The sequence below is a fragment of the Anabas testudineus genome, chromosome 19, assembly GCF_900324465.2.
Source record: "Anabas testudineus chromosome 19, fAnaTes1.2, whole genome shotgun sequence".
Taxonomy (NCBI): domain Eukaryota; kingdom Metazoa; phylum Chordata; class Actinopteri; order Anabantiformes; family Anabantidae; genus Anabas; species Anabas testudineus.
Window position 1 is genome coordinate 2,962,160 of NC_046628.1, and position 27,731 is coordinate 2,989,890.

The 27,731-nt window shown below is 41.5% G+C and overlaps 1 protein-coding gene across 1 annotated transcript in view; it reads right to left on the reverse strand.

Moving 5' to 3' along the window:
* Positions 1 to 386: 386 nt before the first annotated feature.
* LOC113156277 (myosin-16) overlaps positions 387 to 27,731 on the reverse strand; it is a 38,708-nt gene continuing 11,363 nt past the window's right edge. Inside the window, exons 2-23 of the mRNA XM_026351319.1 lie at positions 23,807 to 24,034; positions 21,796 to 21,900; positions 20,100 to 20,186; positions 19,108 to 19,253; positions 16,683 to 16,773; positions 10,675 to 10,731; positions 7,388 to 7,474; positions 6,705 to 6,950; positions 6,480 to 6,597; positions 6,072 to 6,199; positions 5,748 to 5,944; positions 5,539 to 5,671; positions 5,238 to 5,454; positions 4,639 to 4,775; positions 4,055 to 4,158; positions 3,602 to 3,794; positions 3,325 to 3,528; positions 3,120 to 3,245; positions 2,842 to 3,012; positions 2,294 to 2,494; positions 2,047 to 2,193; positions 387 to 1,525 (exon numbers count right to left, since the gene is read on the reverse strand). Of these exons, the coding sequence (XP_026207104.1) occupies positions 1,373 to 1,525; positions 2,047 to 2,193; positions 2,294 to 2,494; positions 2,842 to 3,012; positions 3,120 to 3,245; positions 3,325 to 3,528; positions 3,602 to 3,794; positions 4,055 to 4,158; positions 4,639 to 4,775; positions 5,238 to 5,454; positions 5,539 to 5,671; positions 5,748 to 5,944; positions 6,072 to 6,199; positions 6,480 to 6,597; positions 6,705 to 6,950; positions 7,388 to 7,474; positions 10,675 to 10,731; positions 16,683 to 16,773; positions 19,108 to 19,253; positions 20,100 to 20,186; positions 21,796 to 21,900; positions 23,807 to 24,034 (3,276 nt within the window). The 3' untranslated portion in view covers positions 387 to 1,372. The remainder of the gene's footprint in view (positions 1,526 to 2,046; positions 2,194 to 2,293; positions 2,495 to 2,841; positions 3,013 to 3,119; positions 3,246 to 3,324; positions 3,529 to 3,601; positions 3,795 to 4,054; positions 4,159 to 4,638; positions 4,776 to 5,237; positions 5,455 to 5,538; positions 5,672 to 5,747; positions 5,945 to 6,071; positions 6,200 to 6,479; positions 6,598 to 6,704; positions 6,951 to 7,387; positions 7,475 to 10,674; positions 10,732 to 16,682; positions 16,774 to 19,107; positions 19,254 to 20,099; positions 20,187 to 21,795; positions 21,901 to 23,806; positions 24,035 to 27,731) is intronic.

Here is a 27,731-nt window from a genome sequence, read left to right on the forward strand (position 1 = left end):
GACCTGATGTACAGACCTTTGGTACTGATAATATATAAAATATACAGTGTTTTATAAGCAGTAGTATTGATATGAATATGATATTCTACACATTTTGGAAAAACAAGTCAGTGGCTTCAGTTGGATTCAGTGCTGCTGCTTTCAGGAGCGACATGTTGTCCAAAATACTCTTTTACTACCACGTCCTGTCCAGTATTACTGCTTAGTCGTACTTGACCACTGAGAGGAGAGAGTTAGTTGTTTTGTACATTAACAAGTACAGGTTGGCATTTTTCATTAATAAAAAGAAAATATCATTATATCATAACGTCTGCTTTCTGGTTTGTTTTTGCTTTTTGTTTTTTTGGTGATGTTCTTGGCTGAATGAAAAATGCATAGACACCATGTAAAAAATGGAAAAAAAAAGTGTTTTATTTACTCAAAACTTTTCACACATTCAACAATAAAATTGTTTGATCAAGCCTTCTTACAGGTATAGGCAGAGATAATAGAAACGGGGTTGAAGGTTTCTTGCACAGATACACTAGAATTGATTAAACAGTTTGTGTAAAATACGTCGATATTTCTAAAATAACCCACTGACGGCACCAGATCATGCAGATTTTTAGAAAGCAGATCTTGCTTGCTCTGTAAAAATGTTGATGGTTGTGACTCATTCATAAGCCATTTACAAATCTTTTACATATATCTAAATTATTTTTAAATTTACAGTATATTGAATTTGTCAAATATGATCATTTAACTCTTTGTCTCCAGTTTGAACAGTTTTTTTCCTAGCGAGTGGACAAACGAGGTACTAGCTGATTTAACTTGCTAACGGCAATTGTTGCTTCTCTATACTGTTAAATTATTAAAATGTGGGACTAAATAAACTGTTTTTGATTTGTTTTATTATTTCACGCTGTGAATAGAGACAAAACTGTTTAGATGCTGATTCACAGATTAAAAGCTAAAAGTAAATAAATGTCTTGTTCCTAGCATTCAGATTTAAACTCTGGCTTAAAAATGACTCATACTCATAGTTATAGAGTGTTACCTTTTACAATTAGAGCTTAACACGCAGTACAGTCTGTTTTTACATACAAATGTTACATTATTAAGTAGATATAAGTGTGCTGATTGAAGCTGGAGTGTGTTATTGGAGCTGTGATCTCGCTCATTACACACACACACAGAGGAAGGATGAGTACAGAAAAAGTCAGTGGGAATGTAGCGAACATACAAACAGGTGACGCTTTCGGCTTGATCATGACCTGAATGTGTAGTAGAACTACAGTTTCAGCCTCCCTGATGTTTCAAACTTCATAATATGTTAAATCTCTTCAAGAGCTCGGGTGATGTAGAACCAAGAAAGAGCTGACGGCGATCTGTTTTAATCGATCATGAGCTTCTTGAGGGAGTTGAGATAGGCTGGGATGAGGGAGCTCACAGACTCATTGTCATCGTTGAGGATCTTCTCCCCTCTGCCCTCCGACCCCGCAGAGCTGGGCGACCTGACCAGGCCGGGGTACGGCGTGCTGTATCCCTAGATGAGCAAAGACAAACCACAATGTCATGATTCACAGCGACTGTGAAAATAATCAATAAAAACAACAAGTTAAAGTTTCCATCTGATGATGGCGCCAGAGGACATTAAAGAACAGTCACTCCTCACATCCAGGTTTACCTAACTCCATACCCCGGGACACATTGCACTGATCACAAATGTAGCTCTTTAATTACTGCACATAAAAAGACTACAAAGGGAATACAAGGACAAGGAATGTTTGCAATTTTTCTACAACACGTGTCAAAGCAGTTGATTTATTTGAATGGACCAGTTTGTAAAGAACTATTAACAGGACAAATGATCAATACCTACTTTTATAGGATGAAAATAACTTAACTGCACTTTTTGCAATTTCCTATGTGGTCAGCATTAAATCAGAAATCTTTGTTTTGAGTTTTTCAGATAGAGGGCGCTAATGCGAACAGTCTATTTAGTACATGTACATGTACATGAACAGCTCAACACCTCATGTCGAGCAGAAAGTGGAGGCTACTTACAGAGGAGTATCCTTTGCCAAAACTGCCTCGGTTCTTTGTCCTGATCTTAGTGAGCGCTGACTCAGCGATGTCAGCACGCTCCTCAGCATCATCCAGCTCATGGATTGTCTTCCTGTACTTTGCCAGGTTCATGTTAGCTTGTTCCTCCTGCAATAACAACAACAGTGCGTGTGTGTGTGTGATCGAAACAGCAGGAGTATAATCAAGACATGTTCTGTACTGTGGGTGAAGCTAGTGCGAGACGTACGGCCTCTTCCACTTGTCTCTTGTAGGCCTTCATCTTGTTCTGCAGCCTCTCCACCAGCTCCTGCATCCTCTGCTGGTTCTTCTGGTCCTCCTCCGACTGGAACAGCAGCTCCTTCAGCCGACGCTCGTTTTTCCGCAGCGTCTTCATCGTCTCAGCGTGTCGCTTCTGCTCCGAATCCAGCTCCAGCTCCATCTCCTTCACCTGCACATTTATATACATTTATGTTTGTATTTCTCTACACCTACTTCATGGTCTTTGGTTTTACATGCAGACGATATTATATCCCTGGGGCATCTCTCATTAGAGCCTCTATTATATTCTGCAACGCTCGACCCACCTAAACAGCCATAATATCATGGTTTTAGACACACAAGACACACAAAGGTTATTTGTCCATACCCATTCATACAAAGATGGTTTCCAGAACTAAACTGATACTCTTCTCTTTCTTTTTTTTGTGTAGATTTGGAATTTGGCTTTGACCACCTATCATACATCATCACTAATAATCCTGTGGGGATCATGAATATAGATTTATGGCGTCATACCTTTCCTTCTAATTTCTGGATGATCTTCTTGCCTCCTTTCAGAGCCATCTGCTCGGCCTCGTCCAGCCTGCTGCTCATGTCTTTGATCTGAGCCTCCAGGCCTTTCTTCACTCTCTCCAAGTGGAGCGCGTGCTCCTGCTCCAGACGCAGCTCCTCCCCGACTCTTGCCAACTGACACAGTTACACCATTAAAACAAATGATGTCATCCTTCATTTCATAACCCAACTCTGCTGCTATAATATGTTAGGTATCATCACTTGTCTTGTACATGTTTTACCTCACAGCCGGCCTTCTTGGTCTTATCTGCAGACCCTCTCAGCTCCGCCTGCAGCTCCTCGTGTTCCTGCTGCAGAGTCTGGAGATCCACCTCCAGCTTCCTCCTCCCACTCAGAGCTAATTGAAACTGAACATGAAAGATCATCAGTTTAAAGGATTCAGCCTATGTAGGAAAATAAAGCAAAAGACTCTACAGTATGCATCACCTGGTTGTTGAGGTCACTGTATTTCTCATTAGCCTCCTGCAGCTCAGTCTCCAGGGCCTTGCGGGACCTTTCTGCACTCTCCAGAGCAGCACGGGTCTCCTCTCCCTCGCTGACCAACAGGAGGCATCGCCGTTCCATCGCTGCCTGCTCCTCCCTGTGCTCCTCATTGCTCCTTAACTCCTCCTCCAGCTGAGCCTGCACCTCCTTTACAACAGGAAGATGATCTGTTAAACACCCCCTACTGTGGAGAAAAACATACTGCATCTCGTCATCAGACCTTGATCTGCTGTTGCATCTTCTTGCTGTTCTTGCTGAGCTCTGCATTGTTCTTAGTGAGCAGGTCCACTTGCAGCTCCAGGTCGTTGACGTCAGCCTCAAGTTTCTTCTTCAGCTTCAGGCCCTCTGCTCTGCCTTTCACCTCTACATCCAGACTCGCCTGCAAGGACTCTAACGCTCTCTGGTGACTTTTCCTAACAGTGGGGATGAAGGAATGTCCAAAGGAGGTATTACAAAGATGAAGTGTGCACATGTAGTTGCAGAGACAGTAAAGCGGGGTTTGAAAGGGAGGAACAGTTTCATCAGACAGGTCTTACCTGCAAAGATATTGTACGACTTTGCAGAGGGAGTAAAGGCAGATAAAAGACAGGGTGAAAAATAAATAAATAAGTCAGAGCATCAAAGAGCATTAGTGCTGCAGATGGAGGCACTGTCACACAGTGAGATAAGGTACCTAGCAGCTTCCATCTCTTCCTCTTTTTCCTGGACTCTGCGCTCCAGGTCTGCTTTAGCCTGGGACAACTCCAACTGCAGCCTCAGCACCTTGGTCTCCTCAGCCTTGGAAGATGAAAGAAGAATTGTGCAAGTCACATTAAGTTTAATACTGGTAGCTAGTGAAAACATAACTACTCTTGTGTCGAAGCTGCACTGAAATTGGTCTCTAAGGTTTGTGAAGCTGTCTGCTGTTCTGTTTTACTGTTGTTGGACCTTTGTGTTGCCAATACTGTAAACTAAAGCGTTGGAGACATGTCTGGCAGCGCATACACAGTATTATCTGTTGGGTTTCTCTTACTCTTCTGAATCTACTGTACATACTACCTTTGGAGCAATTTCCAGACATAAACTGGAGCTACCTAAAGTAGCTGAATGTAAGAACGCAAACGTTCAAGTTAACCTGGATATTAAATTAACCCTACCAGCTCTGGGTACATGTGCTTTTATAATACCTTAAACCTTAACTTACATAATACTGAATGCTTGTCATGAATAAGCATCAATGCATTCCAAAGTTAACGCTGATTTCTTGAAGGTATGTACCTCCAAAGCTGCCTCTGATTCCTCCAGCGAGGCCTGTAACTCCTCCTTCTCCATCTCAATCTTCTTCTTTGCTTTCTGGAGCTCATGGACGCTCTTGCCTCCATCGGACAGCTGGTCTGTAAGGTCAACTATCTCCTCTGTAACACAAAGAAAAAATACATGTACAGTTAACTTATTGTGCTACTACTACTGTCTAGAGGACTAGAATTGATTTCTGTTTCCAAAAGCACAATGAGAAGGTTGATGCCACTCTCTTGTATTTGCCTTATCTATGAACTTGGACTGAACCATTAGGCTAGTGTAGCTTAAAGACTTGAAGTGGCTTCAAACAGTTACTTCTGTCTAAACAAATGCACCTTTAACTCTAAAGCTCACTTAAAGCAGTTTTCACCTATTTTTTAATTCATACAGACCTCATATGTGCAGGTCTTTATGCTAAGCTAAGCTAATAACCTCCACCACAGTTTGTTTTTTCCTGGCTCCAGGTCTAACCTTAATGCACAGACACAAAAGTCAATCGTCTTGTGTGACTCTTCCCAAGAAGGCCAATAAGTGAATTACTATTAAAGGCCCTTCCCATCACATTTGTGTTGTCATACCCTGGTAGGCTTTGTTCTCCCTGCGTAGAGCCTCCAGCTGCTCCAGAGTCTCTTCGTGAGCCGTCTTCAGTTTGAAGAGCTCGCCGGCATGTTGCCTGCTCTCCTTCTGGCAGCCCTCCGTCTCGGCCACCAGCTCCTCACACTTCTGCTTCCAGTCCCCAAGCTGCTTCTCCAGGATCCTCTGCTTCTTATCCAGAGCCTGACCACAGCTGCTGGCCTGGAACAGGAAACACGTATTCAAATATTGGAACAGAGAGGTTTTTGGCACTGCAACAATCGTGCAGCATGTCTCTTTCTCTACCTTCTCCAGATCCATGCAGAGCTCCTCCACCTCTCCCTGCAGCCTCTGTTTGGTTTTCTCCAGTGAGAAACATTTGGCCTGGGTGGCTTCCACCGCCTCCTCAGCCTCTTGGAGTCTGGTTGCAAGCTTCTTCCTGTAACATGTGCTTTGTTTAAAGATATATTCAAAGTAAACTGTGACTATTGACTGAAAGTGTCAACACTACATACTTGGTGTCCTCCAGCTCGTCGGCGTGCTGGATAGCGTCCGACTCGTGTTTGGTCCTCCAGTGTGTCACCTCGCTGTTTAGTTTGGAGACAACGCGCTGCAGCTCCTGCTTGCTCTCCTGCTCCTCTTCCAGCTGCTCTTTCAGAACCTCGCACTCCTGCCGCATTGAACTCAAGCTGCTGTTGGCCGCCTGCTTACACTGGAAACATTAGCAAACACGTGAAGGTATGAATTCAACTGGAAAAACACTGGCTTCTGTTATGTTATTAAATTATTACATTTCATATTTCATAATGGTATATTGAGTTTACTGAGTTTGCACCGACCTTGAGCTCTTCATCCAGCTGTTTCTTCAGTTCCTCCAGTTGGGTTTGGAGCAGGGTTTTGGAGCGGGTCAGCTGACTGGCTCTGCTCTCTGCCTCCTCCATCTGTCGACTCACGTCTGCGTTATCAGCTGATGGGAGAAACAAGAATATTGACACTGACTCAGCAGCTGCATTTCGAAGCACTGGATATGTGACAACAGTATTAAAAAAAGTTTGCGTATGAAATTTGCAGGATTGTTGGGTTTTCTATATATTTTTTATAACAATTTTAATCTGGAAGGTCTTAAACCTTCCACTGTAAAGTGCCCTGAGATGACTTCTGTTATGAGTTTGCGCTATACCAATAAAATTTAAATGAATATGGATTTGAACTGAATTAGAAATGCAGGCCGGGTCTCATCAGTGTACCTGTTAGTCTGTTCTTGGCTACACTGAGCTCCGTGAGCGTCCTCTGCAGGTCGTCTCCTCTCCTGTTGGCTTCAGTCAGCTGCTCCTCCAGCTTCTTTATCTGACCGTCTGAGGACACCTGCAGTATTATGGAAACACAACAGCACACACAAGTCACGAGTCACATAAGACTACGACATCACTGGCTTGTTAAGAATGACGGGGATAGCAGATCCAGATATAGACCTTAGCTTTCTGCAGACTTTCCAGTGAAGCTGCCAGCTCGTCCACTTCCATCCTCAGGCTCTGCTTCTCCTTCTCCAGTTTGGCTCGGACCCGCTGCAGGGCCTCACACTGTTCACTCAGCTCCGCCATTGCGTCGCTGTGCCGTTTCCTCAGAGATGCAGCCAGACCTTCAGAATGGATGGCGGACTCCTCCAGGTCTCTCCTGAGACGTTGCAGCTCGGCCTCTCGCTTTTTACTAACTTCCATCTGTTAAGGCAGAGCAGTGTAGAGGCTGCAAACTTTACTGTATATCACCCCAAACCCACAAGGCACACATACTGTAGGTCATCATGACATAGTTTCAGCTCTTTTAAAAAATTAAATGAGTCTCCTAAGGAATACCAGCTGTAAACTGTTTTACTGCTGCAACTAATGTGCCTAATGAAATAAAGGCTTTTAATGTATATATCCTCGCTTTTCATATCTTCTTTTTGAGTCCAGAGATCTAATAATAATAATAATAATAATAATGATAATAATGACGAAAGCACTTTGGATCGGCCTTCATTTAATTCGATCGACAGGCATCTCCTTGTTATGAATCTAGAATTTTAAAAATGACTAAGATAGTTAAGACAGTTCTCTGTGATCAACGCAGAAATGATGGTGACACATAGAAATCTCAGCAATACTGTTCAATGAACCTGTGAGGCAGTGACCCCTCCTGCTTCCTCCAGTCGGTCAGTGAGATCGTCCAGTTCTCTGGTTAGATCTGCGCGCTGCTTCTCCACCTGTCAAACATGGCACGGTTGAACATGGCAAATGGTTAATGTACATATTTATAGAATATCATGGAATTCTTTTTCTATCATTCAATATTAGTTTTTGAATAAAAGGTAATTTATTAATGTGAGTTTAGCATCCATAAGTCAAACTGATTTTAACGAACACCTCCACTGTACTGAACTACAGCCAAACTGCAGGTTATCAGAGAAATTCTCACATCAAGGCAGCTCCACGTGTTAGAACATGACATGTAACCTCCAGGAGGTGAGTATGACTGACAGCCACAGTTGTCATTGATCTTTAAAGTGATCTTTAATGAGCTCGAAGGTCAGGATAGTAGCTGATGTACAACCAGAGCAATGTAAAGGTGAGTGGCTGCTGCGCAGTCCAAATGTTCTCCGAGAACTCCAGTTTCCTAAGATGATATCCAACAGTCGGTTCACTGGTGTGATGCTGATAATGGCTCAGCATGAACTGACTCTGAGAAACAAGGCACCAGCTTGCGAAAAACCCTTTCTTTAACACATGCAGCAAACATGGCGCTACATTAGCAGTCACATTAGTATAAGTTTGAAAGCTGCTACATGTGTCTGTGTGTTAACCAGCTAATTGCCCCCTTCTGCTGTTTAGTGACTGTCAGATCTCCAAAGTCGTAGTTATTTATTATATATATTATAATGCCCATTTTAATTTAACGGCAGCTGTAAGCATACACAATCAGCCTTAATTCTATGTACGTCATGATATCTTGAGGAAAGAATTTTCATGAGAAATATTTGTTTCCAGTGGATTAAAGCTGCATTCTAGTATTAGGTGCAATATAATAAAACTTGATCACTATTCACTTTAATTCAATACAATAAAGTTTTACGCCATATCTCAAAAGATCGTAAAAATGCAAAAAAAAAAAGTATAAAGCTTGAGAAATATAGATGTATGAATAATGAAGTGTTCAGAGAGACACTTCTCACGCTCATACATGGTCCAGCACACATGGAGAGAGTTTATAATGGAGGGTCATTACACGCACAAACAGCCAGCGCCCTATGGTTAAAAGCACTTGTTGTTTTTACACAAATCTTTTACAGCTGGTTTAAAGACAAGTGTAGATGTTGAGACTGGTCTGTAAAAGCTTGAGTCTCAGGCCTCCCTGATAGCTGCAATGAGCCACAGCCGTCAACACACCTCAGGCAGAACAAGGGAAAACAGATGATACTCACCAGAGGCCTCCTTTTTCACCCCCCCACCCCTACCCCCAGCTCAGTCTCCAAAAAAAAATCCTGTGGCCCACCAGCTCTCGCAGCCCCACCCTCTGTGTCTACAACCTGGCTCTGTGTCGAGGGTTTAACGCCGAGCACTCGGTTCACTCATCGCTGTCCTGACTGAGTCAACAGATCAGCACCGCCCGACACCACTCACCATTCACATGTTAATGGAAGGTCAGTGCTCCCGAAGTCTCCTGAAAGGTGATTCATCTTTATTTACACAAGAGTGTGGAGGAGTGTGTCTCTGCCAACATGACAATGTACGTTTGCATATGTGCGTTCTAGTGTCCCATCAGTCCATCCATAACCTTTGCCAGCAGTACCTCTGGAGTTCTTCATCATAGCTACTCTACATATATACAGAATCTAATTAATCTGTTTATCATACAAACAATGGGGCACATGCAACTAATAGGAAAAGTCTGAATCTTCATTGTTTTAGTTTACATTTATCTCTCAGAATTCACTTTTATCCAAAGCGACTTATAAGTGTGACAAAATGGGCAGCTGACCCCAACCTGTAGATCCGCCCATGCTGTTCACCTGTTGAACACAAATCCAAATTCACTCAAAACAGCTGCCTGCTGTGGCTGAAAATGATTCTGATTAGGACGTACTGTATAATCTGTTAAAACCAAAAATTAAAAGCTCAATAGAGCTGAGGAGAAAAGCTAAATTGGGTTCATCTCCATACATTAACTTTTTGATATTGCACATAGTCGTATGAATCATTGTTCATATTAAAATATTAATTGTTTCCACTTTCCAAGTCTATTTTCCTTAGTAAAGGTTTCAAAGGACACTGTGTGTTTTTAATGCACATGGGAAACTCTACTGTACATGTATGTGTGTGTGTGAGCTTGGCTGAAATTCCAGCAGGGAGAAGGTCCCATGGAAAATAGTGCTGTCTGTCAGCTTCTATCTCCTGATGATATCTCCCCTGTGTGACCTGAGGAGCAGATCCTAACAATAGCGAGCTTGTCTGCAGCGGAGGTATGTTGTATTTGAGCTCCTCTGAACACGCAGGCTGTAGAACAGATAAAGACCTGCAAGTCTGTGCTCGCCTCTCTCAGGTATTGGGGGGGGGGGGGGGGGGTTTAACACGATTAGGAATACCACCCAGAGTGGGGCAAAGTGTGCAAAACACACCCTCAGGCTCTCTGTCACTCTATTCAACAGCTATGGTGAAATATGTGCTTTTGCAGTTCTGCTTTTACCTACTGTAAAAGCTCCGTTAAAAGCTCAGCACATGCTTCAAGAGTGTGTTGCTTGAGATAACAGGCACTTAAAGTGGCCACCTTAGTAGATTAGCTTTATATAAACAATGCACACTGTTTCCAAATGCTTTTACATTACTACGATGAAACTTCACTGTGATACAGGAAGGTAGAAAAAAGTGTAGCTCTTCCGATTTGCTTCTCAGAGCAGGACTAGAGGATTACAAGAAACAGAAGGTGCGCCGGTTTGTCTGTGTGTGTATGTGTGTGTGTATATATGTGTGTGTGCACGTGCGTGCAAGGCATGAAGAAAGATTGGGAAAAATAAGACATAAGAAAAAGGATGTTGGGGTCCCTCTATGCCTCTGGGGTTGCCCTGTATGTTAATCAAAAACACAAGGTCTCTCCCCCATGAGTTTATTATCACAGGTGCAGATAGTTTGAGGTGACCAGAGGCGCAGCACTGACACACATACCCCACTGGCTGCCAACACATCAGCCATCTTTTTCCTTTTTTTTTTTTCTCCCCCTCTTTGAATGTTCTCTCCAATCTACACACTGCTCTCGACACCAGAGCAGAGCCAAGCAGAGCCAAGCTGATCCCAGCGCTGCTTGGCATCCTCCTATCTGCCCTGCGGCCTGACAGACAGATTTAAGACTCATCTGCTCTTTGTTTCATTCAGGGAGGGAGAGGGCAGATGTCGTATAGTAGATGTAGCATACCTTGGCTCTCATGGCCCGCTCTGCTTCCAGCTCCTCCTCCAGCTCCTCGATGCGGGCCTACAAAGAGAAAAATTGAAATATAACAAAGATATCTGCAGTGGAGCTGTTATCCACTGGCTTCACACAGCTTATATCATTCTGACAGTGAACAAATGGGGCGTCACCTCTGCAGATTGTTTGCTATTTCAGGGTTGCGCTTGTGTGGCGGTGGTGGTGAGGCCGGCTCATGCTCTCTGCTTTCTCTGGGGACTTGGCACGCCTCTGGATTTTTTCCTCAGGTAGCAATTTAAGAGCAAGAATGTCTGTAGCCACCGTCATTATCTGTATTCTGACCCAGTGTGCCGGTTCTGCTGTCCGGTCAGTGAGACCAAAAAGCATCTGTGCCATTTCCATGACATTCGAGGAATTTGTTACGTTCGTGATTTCTTTTGGTTTTACACTGACTGAAAGTCAGTCATGCTTTTCAATGCAGCATCAAGGACTGAATATACAGTGAGGTATTCAGAATAGTTATTTAAAATTTGTTATTAAAACTGAATTGCATAAAATGGTTTATATAAAATATATTAAAACAACAGTCTTTTTACAGTGAGTAATAATTTCCTATACATATACACTGTACAAATATCCTGTTTTTATTTGGGACTCTCATTTATCATCAGTAAACTGTATTTTAGACCAAAGTAAAATTAAATGTTGTTCTTTGCTTAAATTCATCTCTTTAAAAATTTAATTCAAAGTGCATCTGTAAAATACTACTTACACTTTAATACATTAGCAATGGTGATGTCATGATATAATGCATAACACTCTGAAGTCATTTTTAAATGTAATTTTATTTTGAAACTTTCTGTCAATTTTCAATGCAGCATTTTTACTAATAATACAGTATTTTTACAGTGTAGTGCTGCTACTGCTACTTTTAAGTGAAAGATCTGAATACTTGCTCCACCACTGTTTACAGTACTCATAATAATTTGTGTGCACATTATTTTAATAGACTCTTCTGCAGCTCTCAAAACAATCACAATCATCCAAGTCAAATAAATCACCAGCACCACTAATCTCGTGCCAAAGCCGCGTTTTGTACTGCTATTAAACATTTATTGCTAGTTTCCTGACTCGACTGCATCCTTCCATGTTGTGTCATGTTTTCAAAGTATCTCTAGTTTTTATCTGGGTCTCAGTGTCAGAAAGTATGTCTGACACAGTGTGTAGCCCAGAGCCATTCACCCCGACAACACTTCCATTCAGTGAAGTGGTGAAAGCCACTCAGCAGCTACACAGCAGCCAAAGCTCAACCATGGAGCTGCATTATAAGTCAAAACAAACACATGGATAGGAATTATCTTGCAGCTGTATGATAGTTAATTCATTACAATTATATGCTATATCACATTTTTAACACTTGTCCCAAAGTGATGACCAAAAATGACACACGGAACCATTAACTCATTTTTAACTGTTCTTTTAAAGCAAACTCAAATGGAAAGTCAGAAAAAGTGAAATAAAAACTCACATGCCAGCGCAAGACATCTGCAGAGAGAACAGCCATGGTGAGGCAGCAGCAGCCCAACTGCCTGACTGACTGAATGTATCCCCCCCACACACCCCCACCACACACACACACATACACACACACACACACTCTGATCCCCTTCGGCATGTTTCTGTCCACACCCCCTTATGCATGCACAGCCTCTTTCTGTCTCTCACTGTTCCTCGCTTGCGTATCTGTTTCTTGTTAAATTCCCTTCCCACAGCCTCAAAATAAATATTGTGGCTCTAATACATTTGCAGAAAACATACTGTACTAACAGTGTTAAGATGTCTGAGCCAGACTGCAATTTGGACTAATCTAAGGCAGAAAGAGTTTATCCGCTGATTTTGTGCACTTTTTAAAATAAAACGTATTCTAAACGAACCCACATCTTTACTAAGGATCACTTTTTGGATGCAGCGTGGGGGAATAACAAAATTAGCCCATCATTGCTGTGAATGGTTGGAGGGTTTGATCTCCATAATTGTATGTGCTTAAAGTTTTCTCTTCTTTTCCGCTGCACTCTGAAACCATAATAATTGTCCATGAATTGAAATCAGATGTGGCCTCATCGCTGATGTCTCCTCTCTTGTGTCTGAGAGGATGTTCAGCGGCGTGGGCAGTTATATCCTGTGAGAGCCCCCATGTCAGTCGGAGGTGGAAACAATAGCAAAACAGAGGCCTGCCTCTGCACCACCTGGTGAAGACTTCAACAAGTCCTCCAACCGAAACCACCACATGTTCCTATACAAGCTTAGAACCCAGGAACAGAGATACTGGACCAAGATCGTAAAGGATAAGAATAATAAAACCCATAGAAATATACTCATGCACCCATTTGTACTGATGTTGCCATGGTAACAATAATGACTTCATGGTTAAAGTTGTGGACTGTCACATTAAAGTTAAAGTTAGTGTGGTTAAAATAAAGGACCTTTGTTGTCATGGTAACAGCAATAGACACACATTAAGGTTGTGGGGTGGTCATGACTCTTGCTGGAAACAGAAAAACAGCAGTCTCTCGTGTCACGGTCCTGTTTGTTTTCATTGTCCGCCCACAGATCTATAACTATGATATCTTGACAGGACAGTTTTGAAGAGTCCCCTGGACTGTCCACGTGTTCTCACTTGAATGCTTTCGTTAGTTAAGGCCTTCAGATGGTGGTGTGTGTAAAAGTCATGGTTGGTTCATTGGCTAGGTGTTGACATGTCCTGTTGACCCTGTCAGAGCCTTGTAATGTGGATAATACAGCTAAATCAGAGGTATTACAGATAGATGCACATATGAAAGAGAGAAGCAGACATTATCTTTATATACTGTAAGTACGCTGTATATGTAAATATTATTATATATAGTTTTATATTTTTTCTTTTGATGTACATAACTCTGTGGTTGGGTATTGTACATTGTGGACACGCAGGTGTCACATGTTGTAGCAGTGTGTTGAAATGCATCCTTTGCAGGCGTTAATGGCTCCATTTAAACCGGGAAGACAGAATGATGGAGCTTTCAACTGGAATGCCAAGTGAAGTCGGATTTACGACTCTAACCTCACCAACCCTGACCTGAAGAAGGCTGCTCCACGCATCAACTGTAGTATATCTTATTCAAACTGTTCAAGGTCTATTTGTGGCAGTGTGGCTGCTGCGATTGCATGTGTAAAAACTTTCTTGGTAGAACTGCTAACAATGGCTAACCTGAGTAGAACCGGAGTTGAACTGACTGGTGTACTAGAAAGAAGTTTCTTGAGGTGTCGTCATTCTCAGCTCTGATATTCAAGGTAAATTAAAGTCAGCACATGTCTAAAAGTCTAAATAGCAGTGCTGTATGTCTGTGTGCTGGATGTTTAACAGGCACAAACTATCTGTGTAATCTGTGGCTATTTGTGTAATAATGGGATGACCTCCATTAAGTCAGCTCTAAATCCATTAATACAGCCTTAAAAAGACTCATGCAAGTTACAAAAAATATTGTAGTAGTACACTATTTCCTATTTCAAAATACACACAATAAAAAATGTTAACAGCATGTTAAGTTGGCTGGAACCAGAAAGGAAAATGAGGAATATGAAAAGCATCACCTGAATGTTAAACTGTCATCACCCAGTCTGATGGAAAACCACCAGAGCAACATCTGGAATAAACCAAACAAACTGCAGGGCATGACTGACTTTTATCTCCTCAGATTGCAATGACCCTTTTGCAGCGCTGTGACCGACTATAACTGCTTTACGACGACCTAATAAAACCACTAAGGAGAATTTGGCTGCTGTAAAAACCCAAGTCTGCAAGATCTGCAACCTCCAATACACGTCCTTCAAGCCAACTGCTCCAGCACAGCAGCAAGGGAGATGCAGCTACAGTATGTCATTAAAGCCAGACAAAGCTATCTCTTTGACTCTGCTCGAGTTTGCGGAGATACTACTGTGACCTTTATGTTGAAACCAGACGTGCGTGGGCGGCAGAAGAGATGGGCCATCCAGTCAGCTGGCTGACACCTCCACCTGCATCTTTATCGTGGGGGTGGGGCAGAAACATCCACACACACATGTGCATGCACACAGAGACACACACATAATAGTCTCATTGTGAGATCAAGAGAATGCCCAAGCTACAGTAAATGTGAAAACGCGTCCACCCTCGAGAGACACATGGATCGCCTTTCACTCCACAAAGACACCCTTTATTTTCCTCCTGACAAACCTCTGGAGGAAACATCATGCTCCGAGAGGCATCGGCAGAGCCACCTGAACTTTGAGATCCCTATCTCCCAGCATCTCTCTCTGTCGCTCTCAGCATTGCCCTCATCTCATTTGCTTTGCTGAGGAGAAGGACACAGACAAAACACATTATCTGCAACACGCACCGGTGACACAGATAAAAGCACTTAGACTGTCTTGACTCTATGTGGAAGGCACAGATGAATTGAGAAGAAAAGCCTCAGTATAAATGTCACAATCTTGTACGGAGGCAGACTAAACACTGTGTATGCTAATGTTAGCATGACTAGAATAAATAGAGCACTAAAACCAATGTGCAGCAACAAACAATCGAGCCCTAATCTCAATTACACAATGATTATGTGGTGCAGTACTTTTCAGAATTGTAATCCTATAAATGGTTTTTTAAATAGTAACATCTTTGGTGGTGCTAAGTTTGCAGTCATTGCTGTGGCGGTTTTTCCACCGCACACACCAAAAATGACTTGTTAATAATAATCTGTGTTGCCACTACTGCTTTAACTTTTTCCTCAGTGCTTGAGGTTGAGTTTGGTGGCAGCTACTCCTTTGTTCCACTCTTAAGGCCACGAGTAAAGTAAGGTTTTTGGCATTTCTAAAGACAACACAGCAGCCGTCTACGCACCCCAGGGTTAGTGGCTCGGTTCCCAGTTCCTCCAGGCTACAGGTCAAGGTGTACCTGGACAAGACCCCCCGTATTCTATAAACCCAATAGTAGCGCCCACATGTACTGTCTGGAAGCTGTTCAACAATTTCACCACTGAGATTATTATTATTATTATTATTATAGATTAGTAGTTTAGATACAGTAAAAGTACATATATACTTACGAATACATTATACATATATACACAATATACTTCCTTAATTTCAGACAACCTTTGCTCTGCGAGTCACTTGAATTTAGACTTTCTAACAGAAGAAACTAATTTCAGCCTGAATTTGTGATCTCAGCTCACTAAATTTTTAATAATTTTTTTTAATGGCTGAAGATATTTCAGTCCTTCTGGAGACTGGTATGAAACGTTCTAGGATTATAGAAATAAAAGGAGCAAAGTCTACCAGATATTTAACATTTTATTTCATAGTGATCCATTTCATAGTTTATTCACTGTATGACACTGTATGAGTTCATTTTGGATCAGAATAGTGGATCAACCCAGCTGACTGACACTGCAGTTGCTAGAACTCTATTACTAACATGGCTAAAACGAGGCATCTTATCCTAAAGCTAAATATTGCAGCTCTTTGAAAGTTTTTTACAACATCTTTTCAAATTAGAGGCTGCGGATGGAAGGCACATACCAGTCCTGCTTTGTGGCAGATGACTATCAACCGAAACATCATATGTTTATACAGGAACCTCTGGATGACATCAGCACATAGACCAATACTAGGCCTTCATTTGATTAGAGCCAATAGTTTTGTATGGTTAGTTGCATGGAAACAGGTCTACAGGTAAACATTAGGCAAGCCCAATATTATCTTTGTACTTGAAATGTAGCTACAATACCTAAACACCAAACACCTAAAGCGACAATAACAGCTCACAAATGCCTACAGTTTGTACTGTACATACACCAGTGCTCTGGTTCTGCCAAGAAATCAACACAATCCTCCTTGACACCATAACTGCATTTTGCCTCTTGAATTATTTACATTATAATGATAATTTGCTCATGTGCATAAAGTCTATGTGCAAGTACACTGTCCAAACAGCAGAACCATACCTGCAGCTCCTTGCTTTTCCTTTGCAGTTCAATGTTGAGGGCTTCTTCTGCTTCTAGCTTGGAGCTGGTACTGCTGATCTCCAGATCCCTCCTTCACAAAGAAACAGAGATTATAAACTAAATGAATTCAACCACTGCTAAATTCTTCCTGAGACTTAGTAAGCTCATTCCACAGAAGAAGACAGTGATATGTGGTTGAAATCCCTGCAGAGAGCTATAAAGAACAGATGGTAAGTATGTATTCTGGATGAACTGAACCTCCTCAAAGATTTCATCTGGTTTGTGGTCCACTGTTACATTAACCAAGTAGGACTCAAGTGAACCAGCAAACAGTTGGAGCTGAACTCCTATTCTCATGTATATACAGTGTGTTGAAAAGAACCAAGGTGTAGCTAATAATGTGGTGTAGGGTGTCCGGGCAAAATCAGCAGTGGGTTTTTTAACTCATTGGTTGATTCAGTTGGAGTCTGAAGAGGCTTTTTAACTAGTTAGAGTCAGAAGCAGATTTGCGTAGCCTATATGAGACCAATAGTATGAACTAAGTGAGTTATGATAAGTCATGAAAAAGCATAAAAAATATTTATGCAGGTGATATTACTTCCAGATAGTACTTCCACTAGTGGATCTTACTTAAAATGTCCTTGGTGAAATCATTCATACACCCGAACTGACAGAGGGGACACTTTATTCTCTTTCTCTCTTAGCTTGACAAAATTCAGTTGAGCCTTGTGCCATTTTAGAGATGAAATCAAACTTTAATGCAATAAACATATTTTTGGTCAAAGCAAAAAGCTTTATTGACTATAAAGCTCACTTGAAGTGAGTAATAGATTCTGTTCTAACTTGGGCTGTAACAATTGATGCCAAAGAGAACAAGTTTTAACACCATAACAGATATGTTTGCTGATTAGTGTGAACTGCATTGATGTGTGTGTGCTTTACGACAGTTGGCTCTTGTCTTCAATTGATTATTGCTGCAAGGTAAAGTACAGTGAATTATTCCATTTATCATCATGTTACTGAGGGCAGATAGCAACATGTTGGGATGTTAGAGAGCACCTTGGGGTGGTGGACACCTCAAAGTGAAGATAGCTGGACTGTGGAGCAGGTATATTACATTACAACCTCCCAGCACATCTCCCTCAGGATAGGAACATTACATCTAAATGTCAAGAAGTCCATCAGTTTGTCTCTATCCTGGGGTTAATAGATATGATCAGAGCACCATTGTCCATAGACAGCTATGGACAAGACCTGCTGTTACATGCATCTGTTTTAAATGTTGAGTAAATCTCACATAAAACACTGAGCCTGTTTTTCTGCTTTTTGTAGGCTGAGGTAAATGTTTGTTAACTTGGTTTATAACCTACATCGCAGTTGGAATAAATGTATAATTCTTCAAATGTTTATTTTTACTGCTGTTTTTTTTTCCTCATGATTATTTGCTGGAGGGTATCATTGCACACAACCTGCCAGTCTTTGCCAAACCAATCTGTTTTCATTTCATAGGAATGCATTTGAAAAAGAAAAGGTGTCACAGCAGGACTAAGAATCTACAGCAATGCTAGAAGCTAGAGAGTGCTAATGTTAGCATATTAAGCTGCTACCATTGTCAGTGTTGCTGCTGATTGAGACTTCAGCATTTTCTAATTTGTGCTAAATGCAACATACAGCTGTACCTGATGGAGATGTCTTAACTAATAAAAACCTTGATCTCATAGTGGCACTAGATGAAGTATTAAGACATCACAAATGTTATTATAATTCATCCTGAGGGGATCGTGAATGTCTGTACTAAATTGGATAATAATCCATTCAACAGTTGGTGAGATACTTTAAAGACCAAAATTTCCTAAAGCCTCATAGTAGCACCAGGAGATGGTTCCAGGTGCTAGATGTAAAGTCAAAGTCATTATGATTCATCTTCTGGGAACCCTGAATTTCATGCCAATAGTTGTCAAGACAGTTTAATAAAATCCCCAAATGTGAACCTCATTCTGTCACTAGACCGAGAGTGAGAGGATCACCCAAGTCGTTCTGATTCATCCTGTGGGAACCATGATCATTTGAACCAACTGCAAGCTAATTCAGCCAATAGTTGTCAAGGCAGTTCAATAAAACCCCTTAAATGTCAACCTCATTGTGTCCCTAAAGGAAAAACTAGATGATCACCAAAGCCAGTGGGATTAACTGCTTGTAGCAGGTCTAATTAAAGTTGTTGTCTTAATTCAGCCAGGACCAAAGTACTAGGTCATCATTTAGTTATTTATAGTAAGGTTCATTTGCTGTGTATGCCCAAACAGCTTTTTGACTGGATGGGATGTTCCTCACGTTTGCTGTCCCATTTTGTGATGCGCGTGGGCCGATAAAGACACATGCGCGTGTAGTAAGATCCAGAACGTGTCGTGAACGTGTCGCGACTGACCTTTTGATGAGGTCCTCCAGACCACTCCTCATCTTCTCCATCTCGCCCAGGCTCTCCTGAGTAGATCTGCTGTCACCTTCCAGCCTCCTTCTGCTCTTCTCCAGCTCGGCGCGCTGACGACGCTCCTGCTCCAGCTGGTATTCCAACTGAACACGAGCAAAAATGACAGCGATGAGAAAACACAGGCTACAATGACTTTAACGAAATACAGCTGTAGAGATTATAGCTCAGCCGAACTGCCGTTGTGAAGGTTAAAATGGGGACTGATACTGTCTGAACTGTAGCTGCCAACAGTTAAATATTTAATGCCTGGAATCACTATCTTTTATATTGACCATTTATTGCCTTTGACATTTTTTATGCATAAAATTACGTGTATTCAGTGTTTCCCCAGATTTGCCAAGCCCTATTGGCTAACAGGGTTACAATTAAGTCAAATAACCTTAAGTTTCCATTCCTCATATTACTGTCAAATAGTCGGCTCATAACCTTAATATTGCACCAAATGTGTGCAGCATGTGTGTTTGTGTTGGATGAACATTATACCAGTATAACATGTAATTAAAAAGGTCACTCCTCTGATGTAAGCATCAGTTTATTGCTGATTATGTCCGTGAGTTTACTTTATAGAGTAAATAAATGCTGTTGTTCCTTTGCACTCTACTAGCACTTTAGCTCTGCTGTGTTCTTCTGCATGCTACATTACTACAAATAAACACTTTATTCAATAGTTTCAATGAAACTACATTAAACAAATAAGTTGACTTCATTTACAAGCTACTTGCCAGCTATGCGCTGTTCTGCGCTGTTGTTGGTAGGTGGGTTTATTTGAGTCCTAGCCAAAACACTAACTGTAAAATGTAAAACCAAAACAATGAGCTGAAAGACAGTAAATGTTGTGAGGGGAAGTATCGTATATTTGTGGGCTGGAGACTAAGATAAGTTAAGCTTTAAAGTGGATTTATGTTGAACAAAATGACGTGTCTCCTTACATCTTCAGCTTGCATCTGCAGCTTGGTTTTCTCTTTGGTCAGCAAGTTCACTTTCTCCTCTTCGCTCTGCAGGTCCTCGATGGCCTGCTGTTGGGATGAGAAAAGACGTTAGAGCCTGGGCTGCACATGAGTCCCTAAATCACGTGATCATCCATCTCACTGCTTCATATCCATCTGTCTGCCACATTGACGCTTGGAAACCAATCGTTTGTTTGGTTGCAGAGAAGATGTCGTCTCCAGTTTGATCTGATGGATCAGAGGTTTTCTCTCTGTCTTTCGATCAACTGGGAACAAAAGCGTTGGAACATCGGTGCCTAGCCTCGCTGAAACAGCTGTAAGAGCTCCTGTGATGCCAACACAATTCATCCTGTGTTTGATTTTCACATGCTTCTCTTTGTATTCCAGAGTAAACCCATAATGCCAGACATGATCCACAAATAGCAGGAAGATAATAAGACCTGATGCTGAATTGTTCCCACTGATTACACAATGAAGGAGACTGCTACTGTTGGTCAAAGCATCTGAGAGGAATTAGTAAACAGGGCCTCCTGTAGCTGCCACAGAGCGTGATGAGGTTGTCGAGGGTTATGATTTCTTTAGATTTCACAGCATCTGCACTGAAAGTATAGCGCAGTGTGTCTGATGGGGAACACATGTATCGTGATCGAGTACCACTTGGCATAACGTTGGGCCATATGGTTCTGTTTTCCTCAACCTATGTTTCCTTCTCAGCGGTAAGTGAAGTATCTCTGTATGCTCTGATAAATGGGACAAGACTATTGATTACACTGATAAACAATCTCAAATGAAGCCAAACAGCGTCATGTGAATGTAGTTTACATGGTTTCCACAGAACCTGATATAAATCTTTATGTACGTATGGTCTGTGGGATTACAGTACATAGTAGATGGACTTCCTAAGCAGTATTTTGATAAATTATTTCTTAAAAAATAAACAAACAACTTCCATACTACTAAATTTGAAGTTACATACAAAAAGATGTCATGGCTTGCAATAGAGGAAATGTGTGTAGTGTTCGGGTCTTGACCTTTCTCCCATTATTTTAAAGAATAAAGCCATGCTCACCATTAACATCAATCGCATAGTTGCAAGTGTGTTGATAAAGATTCTATAAATGAAATTCCCCCCTACCCCATCTAAGTATCCAGCCTTGTAGTATATCATCTAGTTTTATGACCACAGTGTTATTAGAGTTTTTATATTTGGGTCCAGGCCCTCACAGCACCGGGTCAAGCTCAAGGAAAGGTTGTGGGCTGGCTAATAAAGAGAAATATAACTCACTTCACACACACAACATCTTTATTAAACAAAACCACAATCTGTCTCTAACCAAAGTGTTTCTGTTGCCTAAACCCAAATGACCAAGGATTCTGGACTTGAACTCAGGTCTGCAGCTTGTCAGTCCTACATGTTATACACCCTCCATCCACCCCAACCACCTCCTTCAATCTCACTTTCCACTCATAAATGTAGTGCTTGGGTTTGACATGGTTGCATCCAGTTAGTCTCTAATGTTACCTTAGTTTTGTGGGAGTATGATACTATATTGCTGTAATGCCCTCTTTCTATTATATCCCTGCAAACTGCACTGATTGTCTGCCTCTAAAATGCATCAGCCTTGTGGTAGCAGGACAAGTCGTATATCTAATGGAGAACCAGTCAGTGTGCTCCTACCTGGCTGAGCTCCACCAGATGTTCTTTCTCTTTCTGGAGCTTCTGTACCGCCTCGTCTTTCTGAAACAGCTGCTCCGACAGCTTCCTCGCCTCGCTGTCTGATGACTGTGGGAGAAAAGGTTCATATAGAACAAGCTGCTTTAGAGTATGTGTAATGTCTCTGACTTCTTATTAGCAAATAAATTCTCTACTAAAGTAGAATAAATTATTCATTTTGTGAATCACCAGAAAAATGTGTCTGCACATGTCAGGCTTAGTTCTAAAGCATCTCTGCTAAAAGCTTTCTCTCTGTGGATATTAATGTTTCCTCTTGGGCAAGCAGCCACGATAGTTCTGACTTTTCAGCCACACCATAAAACAATTATCTCCTTTCATGACAGAAACAGATGTCATTAGTTTATGAACATCAAAGCTGTATATATGCATGTGGGATCATGGCTCCTATTGGAGACAAATGTGATAGTCTAGGATATGTTAGAGCAGTGAACTGCAAATGTCTGGAACGTAGGTGTGTGGCGGTGTCACTTTGTTGTGCTTATTTTTCGGAAAGTCTCGTTCTGTACTTTGTACATGTGTTACGGTATTCAGCTCACATTTTTTCCTCCTTCGCATCAAGCACACGTCCAGCCATAATGACAGCATTCCACAAATATTACACATAGTCATGTCATTTTTTTCCCAAGCGCCGTGTCAACTCTGCTATCATACAGGTCTTGTCTTGTTGCATTCATCATGCCAATCCCCTCGCATGTCTCTCTTACTGTATCTTTACCACGTGCAAGACCAATTAGCCTTGATATAGCCAGGGTATCAGCTTCTTAACTTCATGACCCAGATCAAATCAATCTGTGTAAATTTACAGAGGCTAAGTCAACAACATCTTGTGCCAGTGAAAACTTTCCATCTTCACATATACAGTGTGGCAAGCACAGTGCATTCTTGTGGCATTCCTTAACTGCGATAGCATCTTAATCCTTTAATACAGCTCATTGAAAAAGATAAAGGAGTTTGGTGAGGGGCTGTAATGGAGATGGCAGAACGGTCTCTGCTTGTTAGTGTCAGCACACGGGAGATGGTGCTTCATTGTGGCATGGAAAAAGTCAGCGCCTTAAAGGGTTCAAGCAGTAATCATCACGCAGAAAAGCATATAAGGTTATAAACATGTCTACTCTGCTGCTTCTGATGTTAAAATGCCCAAAGTTCAACAAATGAACATATATGAATGCATACTGGCAGTGGCAAGAAAAAGTAAGTGAACCATTTGGAATAACCTGCATTTCTGGACAAATGTCTCTTTAAATATGGTCAGATCTTTGTTGTGTTCAGTCCACAGCAGAGAAAATGACTTGGGTGATGCAGCAGAACAGGCCCTTACCTCCAGTAAGGGCCCTTAGGCAAGACGTCCTTATGTTTACCCTGCCTCTGCCTTGTACCTTGTAAGTCAATTTGGATAAAAGTGTCTGACTAATGACTAAATGTAATTTAAATGTCAATCTACAGCAGCTTGACGGTGTTTAATAAAGACATGAAAGATCAGGAATGTTTGTGGCAGAGAAGTTTAAGCCCATTGTGTTATGTCTGTACTTTTATAAGGATCAGATTATGTTTTAAGACATAATAATGCAGAAACCCTCCAGTTTACAAAAATCAAACCCAAGCTTGTGGCACAAACTGCAACAACATAGGAGAATACAGTATTCAATACAACTGGTAAATTGGGGCTAAGTAAGTGTGGAATGCACAGGAAAAGAATTATACAGAAACTGTCACAGATCCTTCAAATGAATGAGTGCAACTCTAAACTTGCACAATGCTAATGTTGTGAATTAGATCAAACAAATTGTGTATCAGTTTGAATTTATTTTTAGCACAAGTAACATGCCTTGTGCATATTTAATTGATCACAACATTTATCCCACAAAATAGCAACCACCTGACTGAATAAAAGGCATTATCAGCTCCAGGACTGTATCCTGTAATGAACATACAGTAATGTACTATTGTTCTGTACCTGTCTTGCCTGCTCAACCGCAGACAGTGCACTCTCCACTTTGTCCAGATCTCGTCTGAGGTGGCTGCACTCGGCCTCCAGCCTGTCCCTGTGGAGAGTCAGCTGGGCTGAACAGGCCTCCTCCTCTTCCAGGCGGTCTGACAGGCCCGACAGCTGCCGCTCCAGTTCACGCCGGTCCTTCTCCAGCTGGGCACAGCGCTGCTCAGACACCTGGGCGCTCTCCTGCTCCTGGAGATCAACAGGCACAAAGAGATAGGTGTGGCTCCAAATCAGTTTGAAAACTGTTATGTTATGTTGCGTTGAGCCCTTGAACCCTGGTACACCTGCGTGCAGGTGTATTACCTTTCTATTAATCCTTATTTGTGTGCTTAGCAACACTACACAACAAAAATCATATCTTACATTTCAATGATGGTAATTTCCTTCATGCATTATAATATATTTTAACTCCATTTTAACATGGTCAAACTGCAAATATGCTGCAGTTTTGCAGAGGAAAATATCTAGTTAACAGAAGTGCAAGAAAGAAAAGGAGTGAGGTAAAATGAGGTAGCACAAACAAAGAATGAGTGAAAACATAATAAAGTTAGAGGGATATAGAGGGATTAGTTCACTCAAAGCTAGAGTCAATTAGTCTACACAAAGAGGATCTTACCGTGTGTTATGCCACAAGATGAAACTTATCCTTCCTTAAGTCAGAAGAAACCATGCCCTTGTTAGTCTGCACTTGCATTAATATGTAGAGCTGACACAGTGACGTAAAGTGCTGACCAGATAAGCAAGTTCCACCAAACACCAGATTGCTTAGTCGACAGCCATCCATAAGAGGAGTGAAAGGACCTGCCTGTGAAAGCCTGCTCTGGTTACTGTTACTTTCTGATGGACCAGTCATCGTGGGCAAGGCAGCTGGAACCAGCTAATAGCATACCCAAATAACTGGGCATCTGTGAAATGATCAAGAGACCACATTTCCATCTGCATTTATTTCCATAAAAGAACTTGGTTTGGGTTCACTCCCTGCCTCTTTAAAGAACACGCCATTTACTTTTTTGCGCTAAGCTGTCTGAATCTTTAACACTTTGCTCTACTCATGATAAAGCAGGTGTAGAAGACAGGATTGATATCAAATTAGACAGATAAGATAAAGGTAAGAAGGTTTTGTTAGTATATTGATATAAGTAGTTATCAATACCACTGAAGGAAATTTAACACACTTTATCAGACAGAACACATGTATTTTCTGGATGATGAAAATAATTAACCCCAGCCTTGGCTTGTTTTGAACATTAAAGCAATATTTCTGAACGCACAGGGTAACTTAATGTTTTTGATATTATGTTTTCATGTTTTATTTAAGAGAGATGTCTTGGGCTACTGCCACCGTCTGTTTGGTTTTATTCTGGATGGAGAGCCAAAACAGAGAGGAAAAAGATGCTATTTATTCTATATGGCAAAAGAAACAAGATGGCGACGGGAAATGATGTCATCCATTTTGGTGTGAAAATCGAGCTCCTATTAAAAAGTGGCACACTCACACCATTTGTGAGCATGATGATGACCTGTTGACTAGTGCTGATTTTCGGGGTCACTGGGAGAGTTACCACTGTGACCCGAATGCAGGTAACACAAGCCAAATGAAGCTACAGCTACAGTATGTTGATTCACTAGCTGCAGACATTCAAAAAACAGCAATAAAAAAGGTTCTGTAGTTTGACTAGAGATTTAGTTTTTTTACACCATCAATCAACCGTTGGCACCAGTTACCTACAGCTGCTAATCTGTGCTCCAGTGCGGTGCTGTAACTGTCCCAATCCAGTTCTTCAGGTTCCGCCTCTGGTTCTGGTCCAGTATGTGCATTATTTCCACTGGCCTCCTCAGAGTCATCGGAGAGGGAGTGGCAACGCTGACGGGGCCTCACAGACATCATCGTGGTGATGCTTCCTCCAGCGTAAAGACTGCAGCCTTGCAGACGTCACCTGCTTGGTGATGCAGCAGCTCGCCTGCCTGTGCGTGTCCGTACTTCTGAGAGGCTTAATGGCTTCTTTTTCCCTCTTTCTTTGAATGCTGTACAGCTGTTTGTTTTGTTCCTGGTAGGTTTCAGCTCAGTTCATTCAAACACAGGTAGAGCTCCAGTGTGTAAGCCTCCAGCAGGTCCTCTTTCTCACAACTCACTCGCAGCTCTACTTACCATACTTGCCTTCCACACACTGTTTAATCTGTCAGTCTTCCTTTCTTTGACTCTTCTGTCTTCCTCTCTCTCTTCTTTCAATCAACTATTCATCTACATTTGTTTTTAGGGTGTGCTGGTACATGCTACTGAAATCCAAACATTCCTATATACCGTAATTCCATCCTGCCCACAGAGTGCCACTGCCACTAGTAACCCTATGCACATTGCCAGTGCTCAGTGTTGTGTTGTGTTCTACCACTTCTCCTGTCTTCTTTCCCCACTGTAGTCTCCTCCCCTTGAAACAGGTGGCCATCCCCAGCTCCAGAGGTGTCCCATGGGGATGCTGGTCGGTGTAGGATGTCAAGTGAAAAAATCCTTCTGTGTTTTGCTGTTGAAAACAGTGAAACGAAGCCCTCAGCTGTAGTTTCACAGCCACGCCGCAGAAAGACAAGAAAACAAGGGCAATGTTCCAGAGTCTGAAATGCCCTTTCTCCTCTCAGTCTACATTATAATTGACATAAATGTCTTGTGCGCCCACGCCCACAGGCTCCCCCACAATGTCACGACATTCATCTTAGCAAGAACAACGAGACATATTGTGCTTTCGACATGAGTGGGGATGTTTTTTCTTGAATGAAGCCACCAAGACCGATACAAAGACCAGATGAGGCTTTTTTCATATCTTCATGTTGTCCTGCCTCCGGCAGGAGAGCAAGTTTGCACATATCATCACTTTTCATCCGATAAAGTTAATAAGGTTTGGTAAATAGCTCTAGCCAGTGATTGTGAATTGTGTACCATCAGCAATACAGCAAGTGGAAAGTACCTCCAATAAATAAAGCACAAAAACTTACTTACAATTTTTGAATGTAGTCATGCTAAAATTAGAAAATTACACCACGGTTTCTAAGTGTACAAATTACTTAAAGCCTCAAGACAAGCTTCAACACTTACACTGTAGAGCATTTAAAAGCAATAGTAACTCTCACCAAAAGAGTTATGGAATTAAAACCTTTCTTAACCCCATAAAACTAAAATAACACTGGATCTAGAAGTGTGCAAGTGGACACAGTTATATGAGAAAGGATAAGCCCTCTGCCAATGCCACTAAGCCATGGATGACATCCAGCCATCAAAAAAAAAAAAAACAAAAAAAACAAACAAAAAAAAACAACATGAAATGCTGGATTTCTGAGAATTGAGATTGTTTTATTTTGACAATGTGGTCTGGGTTCTTGTACATGGAGGCAGCACAGAGAGAGCTCTTCATGAGACTCCCACTTGGGCTGGAGAAGCCTGAGACACTGACCTCGCCCCAAGGCTGCTTTTCATGTCCAACACCAACACTCTCATATCTGAAAAGTGAAAGCTTCCAGTGGCTCAGATATAGAACTAATTCAAATATATGCAGTACCCGATTTTCATCATACAAACTCTAAGGCTCAGAATCAAGAAACACTGTGAAGAAATGCAATTCAATGTTTACACTGCTGTTTTTACGACCTAGCCATTGATTTGTTCATTCATTTATTCATTCTTCAAGAGATCTGAATTACAGTTATGCAGATTAGATTCATAAGGTAATATAACAACATGGTTACTGTGGATGAAAACATTACAGGAAAGCCGCCGGTTACAGACATGATCTTTGACAAAGTTCATCTTTTTAATGAAACCCATATTTCCCCATTTCCCCCATAACTTAGAGAACCTGCCATTGAATTGCCAGATGCCTTTTAACTTAGTAAAGAAAAG